The following is a 17,159-nucleotide window of genomic DNA, read 5'->3' as shown; positions in this document are numbered from 1 at the left end:
GTTTCGTTTCGATGAACAATTTAACGACTATGCAATAACAATATTTTTAATTATTATTCTCACGATCAACAAATTCCAAATTTTTTATTTCCCAATATATCGAAGGGATTCACAGTATCGATCGATGTAAATCACATTCTCTGTGAAAAACGACTTGATCAATCCCTTCGATAATTCACTCGATTCCCGATTAAAAAAAGAAGAGAATTTTTCAGCTGTATTATTATTCTCAGGGAATGTGACCGTCATGCCAATTTTTCTGAACCCTCCCATATCAACAGTCTGGTCGATAAAAATCAAATCTTCCTTATCCCGACTCTCACGCGCGCGCACACACACACACACGACACAGCCGTGGTTGAAACATATACCTGGTCCATTGTCGGCGTCGGCTCTCCTCTTGTCGGGCCGCCTCTGAGCGTTCGCCGCCCTCAACTGCTGCAACTGTTGCTGTTGCTGTTGCTGTCTGCGTTTCGCCTGATTCCTGGCCATCTTCTCCTTCTTCCTGGTGTCGGCGCTCGAGGCCTCGGGAAGATCGCGATCCATCAGCTTGTTCGTGTCCTCGATGGTGTCCTTCATCATAGAGGAGGAGGAAGAGGAGGACCTGGAGGAGGCGTGGAGCGGGTCCACAGCTTCCATCGCGACCACGTCCGGCACCGGTTGCACGTACTTCTCGAGATCGAGCCCGATATCACGGCCGATGCTCGAGAGGAGATCGATCTCCTCGAGCTTGGTGTAGGTGGGCTGCTCCTCCGGGTAACTGTCGGTGTCGGTGTTGCTCTCCGAGTCGTCGTCGGCTGAGCCGGTCGACGTGACCGTCTGACGGTTGCCTATTTTGGAACGGGTCTGGTGAGGCAACTCCTTTGCCTCGCGTATCAGGTCGATGTGCTCCACCACGATATCCTCCGTCTGAAAAAGACAATGCTCGTTAGCATTGGGTGAACGCTCGCCGCTCAACGGGAATGGGATAATGCGGTTGTTGGGATCGGCTTCTCGCGGTTTATTTCGCCTATACTTCTGTCTTCGTTTTTATCCGAATGAATCTTGCAATAGCGCAGGGTATTTGGAAAATACGACTTCGAGTTGGCTGGTTATACAAGTTTTGTATATCTGAGAATATTCTTTTCTTGAAAATTTCGTAACGAATCTTGTAAAATTAACGATAAAATTTAATTGGTAAGGTAAAATTATTGAGAATCGTAATGCCGACGTGGTTAGAAAGTGGTTTCGTTTGATCTTTCATAAAAATTGATCCGAAATTTGGCGAATTGATTCGCGAAACTCGCAACACTTTGAACGAAAATAGGGAACGGAACACCGAGTGCAAGTTATCGATAAAATTTTTTCTTCACTTGGCGCCGAGTTCACGGCTCTCGTTCGACATCACGATCGTTAAATTAGCGAGCACTCATCCGCGACACGTTGACACGGTTGCAAAAGAGCAGCCTGATTCACACCATCGTTAATTGGTATTTAGTTACTACGTGGATCGTCCCAAAGTTTCCGGAAATTGTTGATTAACGTGCTCGTGTAACATACACGTAGCCGGCCGCTCGACTGACGCTGTTTTAAAACGAGGAACGTATATACCGTGAACTCTGGTGAATGCATTAATGTGTATACTGCACGCGTGTGCGTCCAGTGTGCAGTCATTAGTCTTCCACATGTGCCAGCGAGAAGTATGACACGGACGATATAAAACGAATTCTCGTTAATCTTGATTGCCCGTGCTTCATCGCAACGGGAATCGTTTCTGCCGTGCTCGCTTTTTAATCCTTAATTGCTGTGAAAAATGGCAGCAATTAAGCGTTTTCTTTCTTTTTTTTCCCCCCTCCCCCAATCAAAGGATTCGACGCGAATCCAGCTGTCGTTCGTCTACTCATACGTTTTCTCGCGTGAAACACGTGTTTGTTATTAAACAACATTCGAAGAAACGTTTGACCGACGTTCGATTAAAAATTTAAAATACGAGCGAGCTTCTTTTAAGCTTCTACTTTTCCGTGTAAATTTAAAAATTCACGAAGATTTAGAATCGCGACTATTATCAGAAATCAGAGATCGAAATTCTTGATCATGCGAAAGCAGAATAGAAATGAAGACGAAAGACAGGAACCCACCTCACCGACCTCGCTCGTCTTCCCAGAGTCCGGTATCTCCTCGATTTCCGGAAACTGGAGGGTCTCTTTCACGCTGGTAGTCAATTCCACGATCTCGACCTCGACCGGGATCTCTCGTTCCTGTTTCTCTTCCAGCACAGCCTCCGACAATTCCGCAGCGTTCTCCGCGACCGTGTCGGCGAGGCCCTCTTCCGGCTCTAGAACGGTGAGATGCGTCTCCGCCTCGACCACGTCGTTCACGATGTCCGATTTCGGCGTCACGATCTTTTCCTCCGTTCTCGAATCCTCAACGCTTTTCACGTAGTTTATGCATTTCTCCGATGGCGGCACCACCGACTCGTATAAAGACGTTACGGTCTGGAAACAGAGTTGATTCGAGACGGTTCAGTCCTCTTGGGCCTTGGATGCCTGTTTAACCTATTCGATGTGCCAACGTCGGTCGAGTTACTGTTCTCTTGTGTCGTACAAGTAGAACTATGCGGCAGAGCAATTGCGAATTTCATAAAACTATGTATGCTTGTACAGTGGGAGATAATAAATATTTGAACGCGTTCTATTTATTGTATCCAAAAAAAAAAAAAAAGAAATTGGACGCAAGTTAAATTAAATTTCAGTATCTGATAAAAAGAAAGTATATATATATGCAAATATTTTTTGTATACGTGTATGTATGTATTACAATTTGATCGTATTGTATTCGATTGTATTGTAAATTTTTTATTATTGGTTCTAAAATAATTAGGATAGCAACATGTGTATACATATACACATATATTCATTTACAGAAGGAATACACGTAAGAGTCAAGATTAGTCTTCAGAATCCATTTTCGAGAGCTTATAGTCAGTTGTTGCTACCCAACAGACTGTTTCGCACATGACGACTAAAAGCGGCGGTGTTAAGAAGGAAAGTAACGCGTATACTTAGATCTGGAGCGCAGCAAGTTTCTGATCGTTGGATTCTCGTGCGTTATCGTTGGCGCCACCGATCGACCGATTTCTTTTTCTTTGCTATACCGCGCTATATAACGCCCCTTTTAATACGTATCGGCCTGAGTTTAAGAGGTGCCGCGACTAATTTAAATATAGTGGGAAAAATTCGAGGCATTCGAAGGTTGCTATAAATAGCTGGAAGCCGAGAACGAAAGAAATTGGAGCATAATTGAGCATTGCTCTGTTGGGGTGTATTTTGGACCGGCCGGGACAAATGCGGTGCTTGAATGAAAGCTGTAGCTAAATTTGAAACGCGTCAAGTCGATTAATCATTATCAGTTGCGAGTCTCGTTTTCCATTTGCTTTTCTTTTCTTCGTCCAAACAAAATAATTCGAATTATTTACACGATCTCTTAAAAATCTATCATTAATCCTCATTTTCCAAACAATAATCTCGCCCCTTATAAATAAATTTCAACTATTTTCTACGCAATCATAATATGAAAACAATATTTTTCATCTATTTGAATTTCTCTCTAAAATATCTTCCTCTCGTTTCTCTGCCCGTCCTAAATAACTCTACACAATTCTCAATATTCCTAAAATATCTTCAAATACGTTATCCATACTTCAAACAATTAATTAATCCTCACTTTTCGATAATCTTCTCCCTTCTTCAAACAAACTATATATCCCACCATAACCAACCCGGATGCCATCAAAAATAAGAAAATAACCAAAGAAAGAAATCGTAATAGAAAAACGATATTATTGTTACCTGTATATTGAATTTAGGTTTCTCGTAAAATATCTTCCTCTCGTTCCTCTGCCCGCACAAGTGATTGATGCTATCCTCGACGTTGTTGTTGTACTCGTTGTCGTTCTCTGCCGGTCTGGCGTCGATGTCGTTCAGCCTGGTGTAATCGCAGCTCTCGTGCTCGTCCTCGGTCAGATCTGTGTCCGACAGAAGAGAAGGCGCCAAGTGTTGAAAGCCAGGATAATTGGGGTTGACGATACCGCGACAACCCGCGGGCAGATTTCCCTCCTCGGACCAGTCGGACCACTCGGACGGTGTCAACTCGTGGGACGAATCTTCGTGAGAGGAATTGCGCCCTGAGGAATTTCACGCCAGTTGCACATTGCGCGAATTAACGAATAATCGGCGCCGCTGACTCATCGCAGCTGACTGCCGCAGACGCATCCGATTTTATCGAATCGCTTCATTAAGAGAACGCTTTTGAAAACGTTGCTGGGCTCGACAGCGTTTGGCCTGGCAACTTGGGGATATCTAGATATTTTTTCCATCTTGTTTATTTATTTATTTATTTTTTTTTGTGTTTGTTTTGAATTAATAAGAGGAAGGAAAGATAGGAGGGCGATTGGTATGGAAATGTGATATGGGAGAATGAATTTTTTTTTTTTTGATTGTGTTGGAAAATTATGAAGAAGTAGAGAATATATATATTGGAAAAAATGATCGCGTTTCGTATTCGAATACTCGAGTTTCTTTCTCGTTTATTTTAATGGGGAGAAAAGATATGGGAGAAGCATTAGAGTGTAATTGGAATGGAAATTGAGCGAATACGTGGTGGAAAATGAAAGTTGAATTTTTGTCTTTTTTTATTTTTTATCGAAGAATTGTAACGGCGAAAGAAATAAGGTAATGGAAAAGTTATTGTATCGGAGAATTATGGTAAACAGATTAATCGAAGAAGGGAAATAATGGAAAAATGGTTAATGAATTTGAAAGATTTTATGGGAGAAAGATTAGAGAACTGGTTGGTTGGAATAAGGAAAGTTGATGGAAAAATATGATGGATAGATTTTTCTTTCAAGTTTGGCGGATAAAAATTATTTCTCTTTCGATAAAACTATGAATACGTCAATAGCAATATTAGCAGAGAAAAATTATAGTTAATGTCAAGGTCTAAACTACTCTTAGAAAGGTTGGGGAACCAGTTTAAAATATCGAAGTTCGTGACTTTTACGATAATGAGAAATTAATTATCAAGCGTATCTTTTTTTTATTTACTTATTAATCCCATTTTTTGGGGGGAAGAGGGGAGAACTTTATTCACTTCAAATTATATGAATGAAATTTCTAAGCTAGAAATTTTCTCTCCTATGATGAAAACTTGTTTAAACAAGTTGCAAGTTTTATATTTATTCTAAAGTAGTGTTTTCCAATAGACTATTTATAAATTTCACGTATATATAGTCAAGCTCAGATGTTCGAAGTTATAATTAAATTATACGTAAAAAAAATTGAACGAACCCATTTAGTTATCTCGAGTTTCAACCTCTTGAAAATGAAAATCACATAAATTTCACAAGCATAACTAAAATATCGTTCACAAATTGATCTTCAAGATCCGACGATAAACTTTATTCGACGTTTAATCGGAACAATCTTTCTCCTTAAATTGCTAAACGTAAATAACAATCTCGATAATCTATTCTTCAAGGCATGCGAACAAAATAAAATAAATCAATCTGATCAAATTTCCCATTCAAAAATCATAAAAACAAACCTCTATATTTACCACACTGAATCTTCACATTTGGAGGATTTATTTTCAAATCAAACAAAATAAAAATCATTCCATAAACTATCAACAAGCCTAAAAAATCTTCCTTTTAATTAAATTTATATCGTTTCACTTAAACATTCAAAACTTCTGCACTTTCACCAAAAAAATCATTCCACGAACAAAATCACGTAAAATCCCGTTTCGGATAAATTTTAAGATGTTCCTTCAAAAGATAAATCTTAGAATCCGTAAATCTTTCTTCGCCTCATCGTTTCATCCAAACACTCAAAACTTCGCTCACACTTCCCCACTTTACTAAAACGAAAAAGATCATTCCACGAACAAAATCATCGACGCGTCTAAAATCCTCCTTCGCATGAATTCACGTAAGATCCGAAAACTTTACTTTAAGAAAACCAACAAAATAGAAATCATCCCACGAACGAAACCTAAATCAATGCCTGAAAATCGAAACGTTCCGAACTTCGTTTGTCGATCATTCCTCGTTCTTCTTCTCGTTCTCTACGTTGAAAAAAAAAAAAGAAAAGGAAAAAAGAAAAGATCTCTTTCACTTACCTTCGTAATCGGCCAAACTCTCCACAGAGCTGTTCCTTCGTATCCGGGGGATCGTCAGATTGTTGTTCAAGTTGGCGTCGTTGGCCGAGGTATCGATCTGGACATTCTCGCGGGTGATGGCGATCGAGGACCACGTGCTGGTGTCCTCGGCGACGCGGAAATCCTGGCCGACCTCCGCCACGAAATCGGCGTTGATCCGACTCGTCGAGTCGGTGGCCGAGGTCTCGTTCCGATTCGCGATCTCCTCGGTGATCGGCTGGCTCTGCTCGCTCCTACGTAACTGACTGCGACCGAGACAGAGAAATGAGTCCAAGTGGATCGATACGTTCCGTTACCCGTACGATCTATGACGATGCAAATATAGGCGGCGTACACCCACGTAAGACTGTACGGGCAGTGGAAGGCGCACGAGCTCTTGCTCACCCACACACCACGGCTCCCCGTACCCTTTCATAATAACCGCCGCCTTTCAAATTCGCGATTCTTTTTCATCGATCTTGACAACCGCTCTTCTTCCATCCTCTCTTCCCCTTTCGAGTAATTCTCTTAAATATTTTCATTCTTGATTTGCTAGGTCGTGCAATTGAGATTGGTCGAAGAAGGAGAATTAATTAAATATTCTCTTCCTAGATATCGAATTACGTCAATTATCGGATATTCCGTTATTCGCGATTTAAAATTCGCGATAGATGGATTGTTGACAGATTTGGAGTTTAGATTGATTGGAGGAAGGGGATGTTGGTTGGATCGTTAAATATATTTTCTTCTTCGTGGTTTAATTAAGATTGTGTTAAATTTTGTTCTTAGCGATCAAGATTTATTCGTTAGAATTTAGACTGTTCGAAAAATAAGGATGCTGTTGCGTTATTTATTCGATATTTATTTAAGTATTTTCTTCGTACTCTGATAGTTTTGGCAGCGAAGAAAAAATATTTCGTTTTTCGAAAAGTATTAAGTTAATAACTTCCTTTCGAAATGAACGTTTCATTTTTAAATTATGTAATGAAATATATCGATAACGAAGATCGTAATTAACTCGTAGTTTTTCATTAAATCGAAATATTAAATTTTTTTAATAATATAATTACGCACGATTACGTATCTCGTTCGATATTTTAGCGAATTATCAAATTATCGAGAATATCCCTCGTAATATGCTCCTCGATTAAAGATAAGTCTTATTAAACGCTCCTTCGTCTTTTTTTTTAAACGGCAAGATAACCGAACGTTAACGTTAAATTAACTCGAAGGATTAATCTCTATAACGAGATTTCATTATCCGCTAAATGCGTTGATTAAAAAAATTTCACTCCTTGTACCATTTCATCTTCGAAGAAAATATTTATTCCTCCTCCGCTGCAATCTCAATAACGATATTCGAGGGAAATAAATCTTAAAAAACTTGTTCGATTTCAAAATTTCGATACAGTATAGAATTCAATCTCTTTTTCTATTTTTTTTTTTTCCAAAAAAAGACACGAGACGTACAATTTCATCGACTGTCGAGAGAGGACGATACACCGTTGCAAATAAAATACACAACACGCATCTATAAAATTAAAACACGGTGCAAAGGAAACGAATTCTCTCTACGAGAGATCAAACAGCAGGCGGTCGTTAAACTGGATTTGGAACGACAAGCAATTCGGAATGTATGCTGTACAACACATCTTTCGAGCTCGCCTCCGACGAGTTCGACGATCGTGCCCGTTAAAAATCCCTTTTGTGCTTTAACAGTGCAGTTTCATCGCCATAGGAGATCATCATCATCACCATTATCATCATCATCATCATTATCAAGACACTGATAAATAAATACGCGTGCGATGCTTTTGTTTGTTTGAGAACGCAACAAAAAGAGAGAAAGGAAAAAAAAGAAAAAAGGAAAGGTTTCTTCAATCCTGTCGTGTGTCGCGTGTGTCGTGGAAAATAAAACTCGCATGCACGCGTTTCGCCATCGTTCTCGAAGAGCATCGAAGAGGGGATCTATGCGAAGCGAACAGCTGTATCTAATAAAAACGAAACGACATACGTACACGAAAGAGAAGGAAGAAAGGAGGGGACGAAGAAGGAAGAAAAAGTATTATTAATAATTTCGTGAAAATTTCGCTCGCTAGAGGGGAGGAGACGTACGATCGTAAAGACACAGTAATGGAGCATTAATCCTCGGAGTATCGGGCAGTTCGACGATCCCGCTGAGGATAGAGACTTACAGACTTACAGACTCACTAATGATATCCATTACTTTTTACCACGAGCACAACATGAAAGAGAGAATTCAATTTTTTCGCGACTCCCTTACCGGCTCTCCGGTATTTAAACATTTTGTTCTCGTCGGCGAGAAGAAATTCGGTAGAAAGGTAGATGATACTCCGAGGATTAAGAGAAAAGAAAGAAAGAAAAAGAAAAGAGAAAAAGAAAAAGCAAAACCAAAGGAGGAACATCGTTCGTTCGAAGAGAAACAAAGGGGTAGCAAAAGTTCATGCGACACAATCACTTGTTGCGGCCTGTGTGTGTGTGTGTGTATGTCTCTGTGTGTATGCGCGTGTTCGATGCACAAAAAAGTGTAATATTTACAAATATACGAGAAACATCGATAAGATGAAAAATCTACACGGTTTGGTTGGTTGCTTTAATTTCTGATTCTGCTTTTTTTTTTCTTTCATCAACAGCACAAAAGAAGCACGGATAGTTCTAGAATGCGTGGATGAAACATGGAAAAAAGAATGGAAATAATAAAAATGATTGTACGAACGAATATATGTATGTATGTATGTATATATGTATATATATATACATATATATATGTATAATACGTTAAACTGTATCAAAAGGGGAACCGTTTAGAGTCAACACTAACCTTATGATTTTTCCTTTTCAGTTAAATGCCTTGGCATTGCTAATAATAAGGTACGGAATAAATATTCTACAATTTACTAACTAAGTTAAGTAACATTTAAAGTTACTCGTTGCTAGATCCGAGTGAAAGCTACGCGTTTTAAAATTGTGAGAGCTAATTCTACTTTTAGGAGATTTTATTAAGATTATTCTAATTAATTAGAAATGGAGAAAAAAATGGAAAAAAGATCTCTATCTCAAATAAATATCGAAATAAATATTAGAATAAGAAATTCACGGGATACGATACTATCCGTAGTGAACTTTCTAAACGTTTTCATTTCTATTTAATTTTCACTCCCATTGTAACACGCATCAACAGAGGAAACGTAAAAAGGCAAAAATTAATTAATTGGACGGTAATACCACAGGGAATAAAAAAGAAAAAAGAAAAAAAAAAACGACATCAAAAACGACCACGTCGAAATAAGCGCCACATCATCAAAAAACGCACAATCCAACTTAAAACTTTATATTGTAACATCGCAACACCCCTTGGAAAAACGGAAAAAAAGAAAAAACACTTTCTTTTCCACTTGCAAAATACACGTACATACGTACGTAAAATTCATTACGTGAAAGAAAGGAGGAGAAATAAGAAAAATAAGAGAAGAAGAAAAAAGAGGAGGAGGCGCAAAATAAAAAGGAAGGAAATGAAACATAAAACGTCAATTTTTAACTAGCGGGAAAGAAAGGTGAGGAGGAGGCCACGTCATTCACTTGAAAATATACACGTCTATTTGAAAACGAAAGAAAGAAAACAATTTCCCACGCAAAAACACACTGGCTCCCTCTCCCTTACCGTGGCACGAGAAGAAAGGTAGCTGCTCGAGGAGGTTAAAAAAGAAAGAAAAAAAAAGAAAGAGGAAAGCGACCACGACGGCGACCACGACGAAACGAAAATTGTCGTGTGACTTAATATAAAAAAAAAACGTGGAACACGTTTAGGGGAGGAAGACGAACGACAGGCATCGACCTCGTCCCGACCGATAAATTCTCACTTACTTGTTGTTCAATCCCCCAGGATGGAGCGGTATCGAGACGACAGCCTCCCTGAGCCGCATATCGGATCCTCGTCTGAAACCAAAACGCACACACGCACGATTCGACGAGATGCTTCTCTCTCTCTCTCTCTCTCCCTCTCCCTCTCTCCCTTTCTCTCTACGTTCCGTTCTCGTTCTCCGAAAAAAAGAAAATTGTTCTTCCTTCCTGCACTCGCGCGCTTGGGGTGTAGTAGCAACGACACGCACGCACGTAGCACACGTACACGCACACGCACGAGCACGCGATCCGCGTGGCCGCGACGCTCATCGGCCTCGCGAGATCATTTTCTCGCTCGGAGGTTCTCGAGAGGATGAGAGGAAACGGGGGGAAGAAAAGGAAGGAAGGAAGGAAGGAAGAGAGAAAGAAAAAAAGAGAAGAAAAGAAAAACTACTACTAGCGGCGAAGAATCGATCGTGCTAGTAAGACGACCACCGACTCCGCTTCTCCTCGCTCTCTACCCGGCCGAGAACGTCCGAGGAAAAAGGGAATGGGACTCACCGACCGCCATGTTGAAGCCGTGCGCAAGGGTGCTCGCGTTTCCAGTGGTTTATCGACTCGCAACCAACACCCTCGTTCCTCGCTCTCGCCCACCTCCTCCATCCGTCTCTCTCACTCCCTCTATCCCCCCTACCTTTCCCTTCTCCCTCTTCGCAACTCCCTCCCTCTCTCTCTTTCTTTCTATCTCGCGCTCTCTTTCCCTCTGCGCAACGTGGACACTTTACATTTTAGACGATCCTTCGTTCGTCGTTTCGTTCTTCTTATCCCCCGTTTGCATCCGGATTTCTCGGCTCGTTATACGCTGATTTTTTTTAGAGAGAGGGAGAGAGAGAGAGGGAGGGAGAGGGAGGGAGAGGTTTTAGGAATTTAGGTTGCGTCTTTTTTCGGAATGGATTCAGTTCGGTACGATTGAAACGAGGGATGTTTTGGATAGGTTTGGCAGACGCCGACGGGAAAACGTTTAATCGATCGCTGCCTTCTAGCCCCGTTTCCGGCATGGGGTTGCGTTTTCGCGGGTTTTTTGAAGGAATGGTTCTACATGGAATTGGATTAATCGAGAAAAAGTTTCGATAGCGTTAACGAGGTGATCGAAGAACAGGAAACAGATCGAAGTATCGTACATTTTCCTCCATTTTTCTCCTCTCTTTCGTTCAACTGGAAAGAAGAATCTTTATAACGTTTGCAGGGAAAACTACTTTATCCCATTGACACTCGAATAAATTTTTCTTTTTAACATCTACCTAGCTCGATTTACACGATCCTCCTGATTTATTATTCTTCTACTTTTGCACCGGTTATCTGGACGTTGGTAAAATTTACGGCCATCGGTTTGTCGAAAAACGAGTAAGTAACAGCAACCGTGAAGCGCAACTTTCCTCCTCTCGATCGCTCCCTCGAGATTGAAACCAACAGTGGATTACCTTGCGTGTATCCGTTTTACTCGTCTTGTACTTCACCTCTGTTATTTGACGCCTACTTATTTCCTAAGGTTTCTGTTTTCTCATCCGTTTACCTCGATTCTCAAACCGCTCCGAGGAAAGCATTTAACGGAATAATCGGAGGTGAATTTCTCCATTTGCCTTAACGTGACTCGCGATACTTCTTCTGAACGGTTCCATCGATTCGAATCCACATTATCATCCTTGTCGAGGGTTTGATCGAAAAAAGGAAACGTGAGAATTTTGAATCAATTGGTAATTATCAAGGCACTCTGATTAAGATTAAGATCTATTATTGAAACGTTAATATCTCCATCGAGATATCGTGGAGAGATAAAAAAATTGTCGCTTTCGAATGAAAAGAAAAAGTAAGCGTAACGATGTATTATAAATTTTTATGCGATGCTAATTCTACGTCACCGAGAGAGATTTATCGGTTACTTTAATTGCTATGATGTCACTGTTATTTAAGCAATCCATTCTCGTTGATCCAAGCAAACCGTATCGTTCTGACCTATTTATTATTTCCCAAGAAAAAATAAGGCGAATCGTCAATCGGAATCGAACTCGAACTCCTCGAGGAAAATTAAGATTGGCCAAAGATCGCTGACAATATGATTCTTATCCAACAGTTATCTCTGATCGATCATCCTCTCCATCATCATCGATTGACCCAATAATAAAATTCCATTTTATTACCAGTTTCAAAATATTTATTTCCAACATTAACATTCTCTCAACGCTCTTCTTTTGATTTTAAGAAAATCCAGACAAATTTTCTAGAGAAAAGAAAAGAAGAAGGAAATTAAACTTGTCTATCTTACCACATCTAATCTCTTTCGTCGAGATGATTAAGAAAAGGAATTATTCAGATTATCGAGGAAGGATGCGCGAGACAGGATCGTTGACGAGTGAAATTCTCTTATTATCGTTCGAACACATTCGAAAATGAGGAGAAATGAGACGAGGAGAGAGAAGAAGGACCGCACAGATGGAATACGAACGACTGTGTTTTCTCGACCAAGGGGAGATTCGTGTCTTCTCCTCGTGTTCCCTCCATCTCCTTCCCCCTTGCTTCTCCTCTCTACCCGTCTCTGTTGCGTGGTATACGTCGTAGACAGAGTCACGCATCGATCGAGTCCTTTCTACCCTTCCTGGTAGCGACCTTAAGGCCGAGTGCATACCGAGTTTAGACAAGTATCGATACAACCGTTGGAATTATCGATAGACACGCGAGAGATGAACCGCAAAATTCGTTAAATTGATAATGAAACGAGGTAGCAAGCTTTGCGTCGAGAATTGCTAGGTCGAGTTGTTTATTCGAATTATGATTTTTCTAGATTGAATTTTTTTTTTGATAGGGAGCTTGGTAAAAGATTGGAGAATGATGGAAACGGGAGAGGGAAATTTATAAAATAAATTTGTTCTCCGATTTTAAGTAAATAATTGATTTCAAATAAAAGGAAAATCAAATATTCAACGCCCGTGTAAATATTTATATTTCTGACGAACGGTTACGAAATTTTACGAATATCAATATAACATATATATGTATATGCACGTATTTAAATATCTCTATTTTATTCAATCTCGTGAATGAAAATTTTCAAAAGTAAATAAATTTTCCATCGTTCAAAAATGAATACTTATTTCCGTTCTAAAAAACAAAACAGTTGTAAACAATTTTTAAATTTCCCTCCAACAATCGACCAAGAATTTTAACACAGAACGGAACACGTCGATTTAAATAAATTTTCCATCGTTCAAAGATAAATACTGCTCTATTTTCCTTTCCGATAAAAAACGAAATAATTGCAAACAATTTTTGAATTCTCTCAAATAATCGATCAAGAATTTTAACGCAGAAGGAAACACGTCGATTTAAATAAATTTTCCATCGTTCAAACATGAATATACTGCTCTACTTATCTCCGTTCCATAAAACGAAACAGTTGCAAACAATTTTTGAATTTCCTCCCTAACAAAGAGTTTTAACACGGAACGAAGCAACGAAAGACGATATTACAATACCGTTCGATCTAAATCATCTTTGAAAGTGAATAGGAAACAATTTGCTACACCAAATGAATTACTTTAGATCAATTTCCTGTGTTACGCGCACTCCTGAACGCGTTAGTTAATAGTATTGTTTCGCCATGACCTACTACACTTTGATAATAATTTCCTGTCTCGTTGTCCTGTCTCATTATCCATATGTACGAAGAGTTTAGATTCGTTCTCGCGTAATTCGATCCGATTACCTGCGCTCCTAGTCGAATTAAATTTCGTTACACGATTCGATTCGATCAATTGGGGCGCGCGATTCTTGTTGTCCGAGAGACTGTTGAGTTCATTAAAATGTACTCCTCATCGGCCGCCTTCATAAATATTGCGGTACTGGTCGCATGAATAAGTCGGTACGAAAGGTTGTTTGAGAAGAATACTGACGACCAATACACCGAGGGCCAAATACGGGGATAATGATTGCATTATGAGAATAAAGAAGAATATTATCCCTCCTCTTCACGGATCTATACGAGATTGAAGATTGATATGAAATGCGTTCCCTCGTTATTGGAAAATTACGGAGGAAATTTTTACGAGTTATTCTTTTGAGTTCGTCGTATTAAAGTAAGAATTGTAAAGTGTTTCTTTAGAATTGTAAATTATGTATACGATGAGATGACTCGCGTAATAACTAAAGAATATTCGTTTTAATGTCGCAAAGTTTATTTGACGTTGATATTCGATTCAAATTTAGAGACGAATTCTTTTGAGTATTTTTTTTTAGAAAGGAGATTTTAATCGGAGAACGGTTAAGAAATTTTCCGCCCACCAACGCGGAATTTTTTGGCATAAGTCAGCCACTTCGACACTGATACTTCGCTCATAATCGCTCCAGATTGTGTATTGCCTATATGATACCAGACTTCGTGGCTCCGTACAACACATGATACATTTGTCGCTGTGCCCGAGGTCACAGTCGATAAGTTTTATTCTTCAGTCGCGAGACATTAGTAATAATTCGCTCTAAATACCATACTTGACATACATATGGAATACGTGTTAAACGATTGAACGTATATTCCAATAATTCAACTCTCTCAAGATCGTATAATTTATTGCTGTGTACGTAATTTTAACAGTAAACGCATTAAAATATATATTTACATTTAAATTTATTTAACGAAATCTAATTTAATTTATTTTCTAACTACAATCACGAAAAGAAGAAATATCGAAACCTACTTTCTCCCTCGATCTTCAACACTCTGTTAAATTAATCGTTCACGATTATTCTCCGACCATTAATTTACGAAAGAAGGCACAAATTTATTCTCAACGTGAATCCATCAATTAATCTAATTCAACAACGCAAATATCCAATCAAAAGTCTCAATTTCCTAAATAACAAAGTTTAATCCAATCCCTAGTAATTCTATTCCCCCATCTATCTCCTCTCTCTCGCAACTCTACGATTCTCGTGTGAATTTAATCCAAACTTGCGAATTATCCGATACGAGATCCTCCGTTCGATCGTGCAATTAATACTAGACACTCCATCCATCATCGTGGCATCCAAAATCAAAAAATATCGAGGAACAATCGTATTCGATTTCGAAAATTTTCCGCGTCGTTCACCGTGGTTGCGTCACGCATCTATTTCTCTCCCTCCCCGTGTTATCGGCCACGTCTTTGTGTACACCCCATGGCTACGAGTACACCCCCGACTCACCCAAAAACTCTAATCTACTTACTCGATGTCTCACCGTCAACCACGGCCTTCGATCCCTCCGCCTTTATTTCTCCGCCCGACGAGCAAAAATTCTCAGCTTTCACGATCCCCTCGGCGATCGTGTCGCTGTCCTCTCATTCCACGGAACCGGACCAGATTCCACCGGAAAGATCCACGCAAGGAGAGATGTCGATTTTTCTCCTAATTTCCCTCGTTCGATCGGTGGATAGGGTGTGCTCTTGATATCCAACGTGACGTTTCCAGTTCCTCTTCTTTTTTACATCCACCGGGTGTGGGAAACGCACAGCGGGCTGAAACACAGTGATGAAAGATGGTTTCGATGCACTCGCGAACAACGGGAGGAGACTGGGAGAAACGGTGTCGGCGTTCGATCTCTCTCTCCCTCTCTGCTGCTCCCCTCGTAGCCCCCTCGCACTCACCGGGGTGGTGCATGCGCGTGGCCGAGCGTCGGGGTTGCTGACGCCACCGTTCGAGGTGAGAGTTTGTTTTCGAGGGATATCGAGCCAATCTTCCTCCCTTCGATTCCTCGAGTCGTCGATTAAAAATTACCATTGTTTCTTTGTTAAACTGTGCGTGATATATAATATTTAGTAAAGAGACGCGTACGATTTCTTTTGTAAGGGTTTCGTCGTATGGATAGAGTCATCGATATGGTGATAGGAATGATGTGATGATGTGAAATATGTTTACAGATTTTTTAATAAGGTTCTCGTTCCAACGTGTTTTCTTGTTTCTTCTTTTTCTTCTTCTTTTTTTTTCTGAGATACACGTGTTTAGTGGGTTTTAAGATACGAACGAGATTATCGATATCGAGTCTGGTTCGATGACAAAAATTGAGACATCGAGGACGAGATATCGAAATATAAATTTTATTGCAAAGAAAGGTGTATACCTATGTTTTATTAGCTTTAGGGAATTGTGAATGTTGTGAAATTATGATCGAAAAAGTGGAGAGAATGGAATAAAAATAGAATATAGGTCAGGTCCAATTTGAAAAAGTGGTTTTTGTTCTCTCGCTTCTTTCCGATGAAGAGAATAATAGAGAATGACATGGAAAATAAAGATATAGTTTTAATAATGATTTCGATATCTTGCTTGTTTTAAAAATCATATAATGGATTTTAAATTATTTCAAACTTATTGGTTAAACTAAGTTACGTGCTAAAAGTCAATAGAAGAAGTGAATACTAAAATAGTATTAAAATTTAAATATAAAAAAAAACGTATGATATACGAATATCATAAATAATATATCTCTGATAAGAAAAGTCACGTTAATAATCTTTCGTTTAAAAATTTGAAATCTAAATGTATTATAAATGAAATAAATAAAATTATATGATATACGAATATAACATGTGTCTGAATTTTTATGCATCGTGATTTTTTCAATATATCATTTAATCAATATAGCATTTATAAAATCGGAAACAGCAAAATATATAATATCTTTACAATTTAAAACTTGTCGAAAACATTAAATTGCATGATTTTGTAACAAGCCAATGACCGAGAAACAAGTTATTGCCACGTAATAGGAATACCACGCAAATATTTAAGATATTACTCACGATTGATATCGACTCAATGCATCTTGCATAAAAATCTCACTTCAATATTTATTATTGTTCATAAAATTAAAATTTATTATTTTTGCTCGAATATATTCGGTTAAGATTTTTAAAGATGAATAGGTTAGGCAAAGGAGGTAATAAAATTAATCGGATAATTTTCTTGAATGCATAAATTTTGCAGAGTATATATAGATAAAAAGAGAAAATAATGGAAGAGAAACAGAGATAGAATGAAAATTGAGATCAACGCCATCTTCAAATTGCCGCAAATGAAACTAATATAAACAAAGAGAG

At 39.0% G+C, this 17,159-nt stretch overlaps 1 protein-coding gene across 10 annotated transcripts in view; it reads right to left on the bottom strand.

Moving 5' to 3' along the window:
• The window catches only part of LOC108002092 (schwannomin-interacting protein 1 homolog), a 32,071-nt gene extending 15,055 nt beyond the window's left edge, over positions 1-17,016 (bottom strand). For 2 of the 10 annotated variants that reach the window (XM_017063538.3, XM_017063542.3), the window contains exons 1-6: positions 15,293-16,640; positions 10,060-10,131; positions 6,157-6,440; positions 3,828-4,162; positions 2,118-2,474; positions 372-909 (exon numbers count right to left, since the gene is read on the bottom strand). In XM_017063538.3, coding sequence (XP_016919027.1) covers positions 372-909; positions 2,118-2,474; positions 3,828-4,162; positions 6,157-6,440; positions 10,060-10,118 — 1,573 coding nt within the window. In that variant the 5' untranslated portion in view covers positions 10,119-10,131; positions 15,293-16,640. Of the gene's footprint in view, positions 1-371; positions 910-2,117; positions 2,475-3,827; positions 4,163-6,156; positions 6,441-10,059; positions 10,132-10,492; positions 10,683-15,292; positions 16,641-16,862 lie in introns of those variants that run through there. The other 8 variants (XM_017063543.3, XM_062086934.1, XM_017063544.3 and 5 more) reach the window with 6 other exon arrangements.
• Between the last annotated feature and the right edge of the window lie 143 nt (positions 17,017-17,159).

This window comes from Apis cerana, linkage group LG1, assembly GCF_029169275.1.
Source record: "Apis cerana isolate GH-2021 linkage group LG1, AcerK_1.0, whole genome shotgun sequence".
Taxonomy (NCBI): domain Eukaryota; kingdom Metazoa; phylum Arthropoda; class Insecta; order Hymenoptera; family Apidae; genus Apis; species Apis cerana.
Note: the sequence above shows the minus strand (reverse complement) of the source record. Positions and strands in the feature narration are given on the sequence as shown.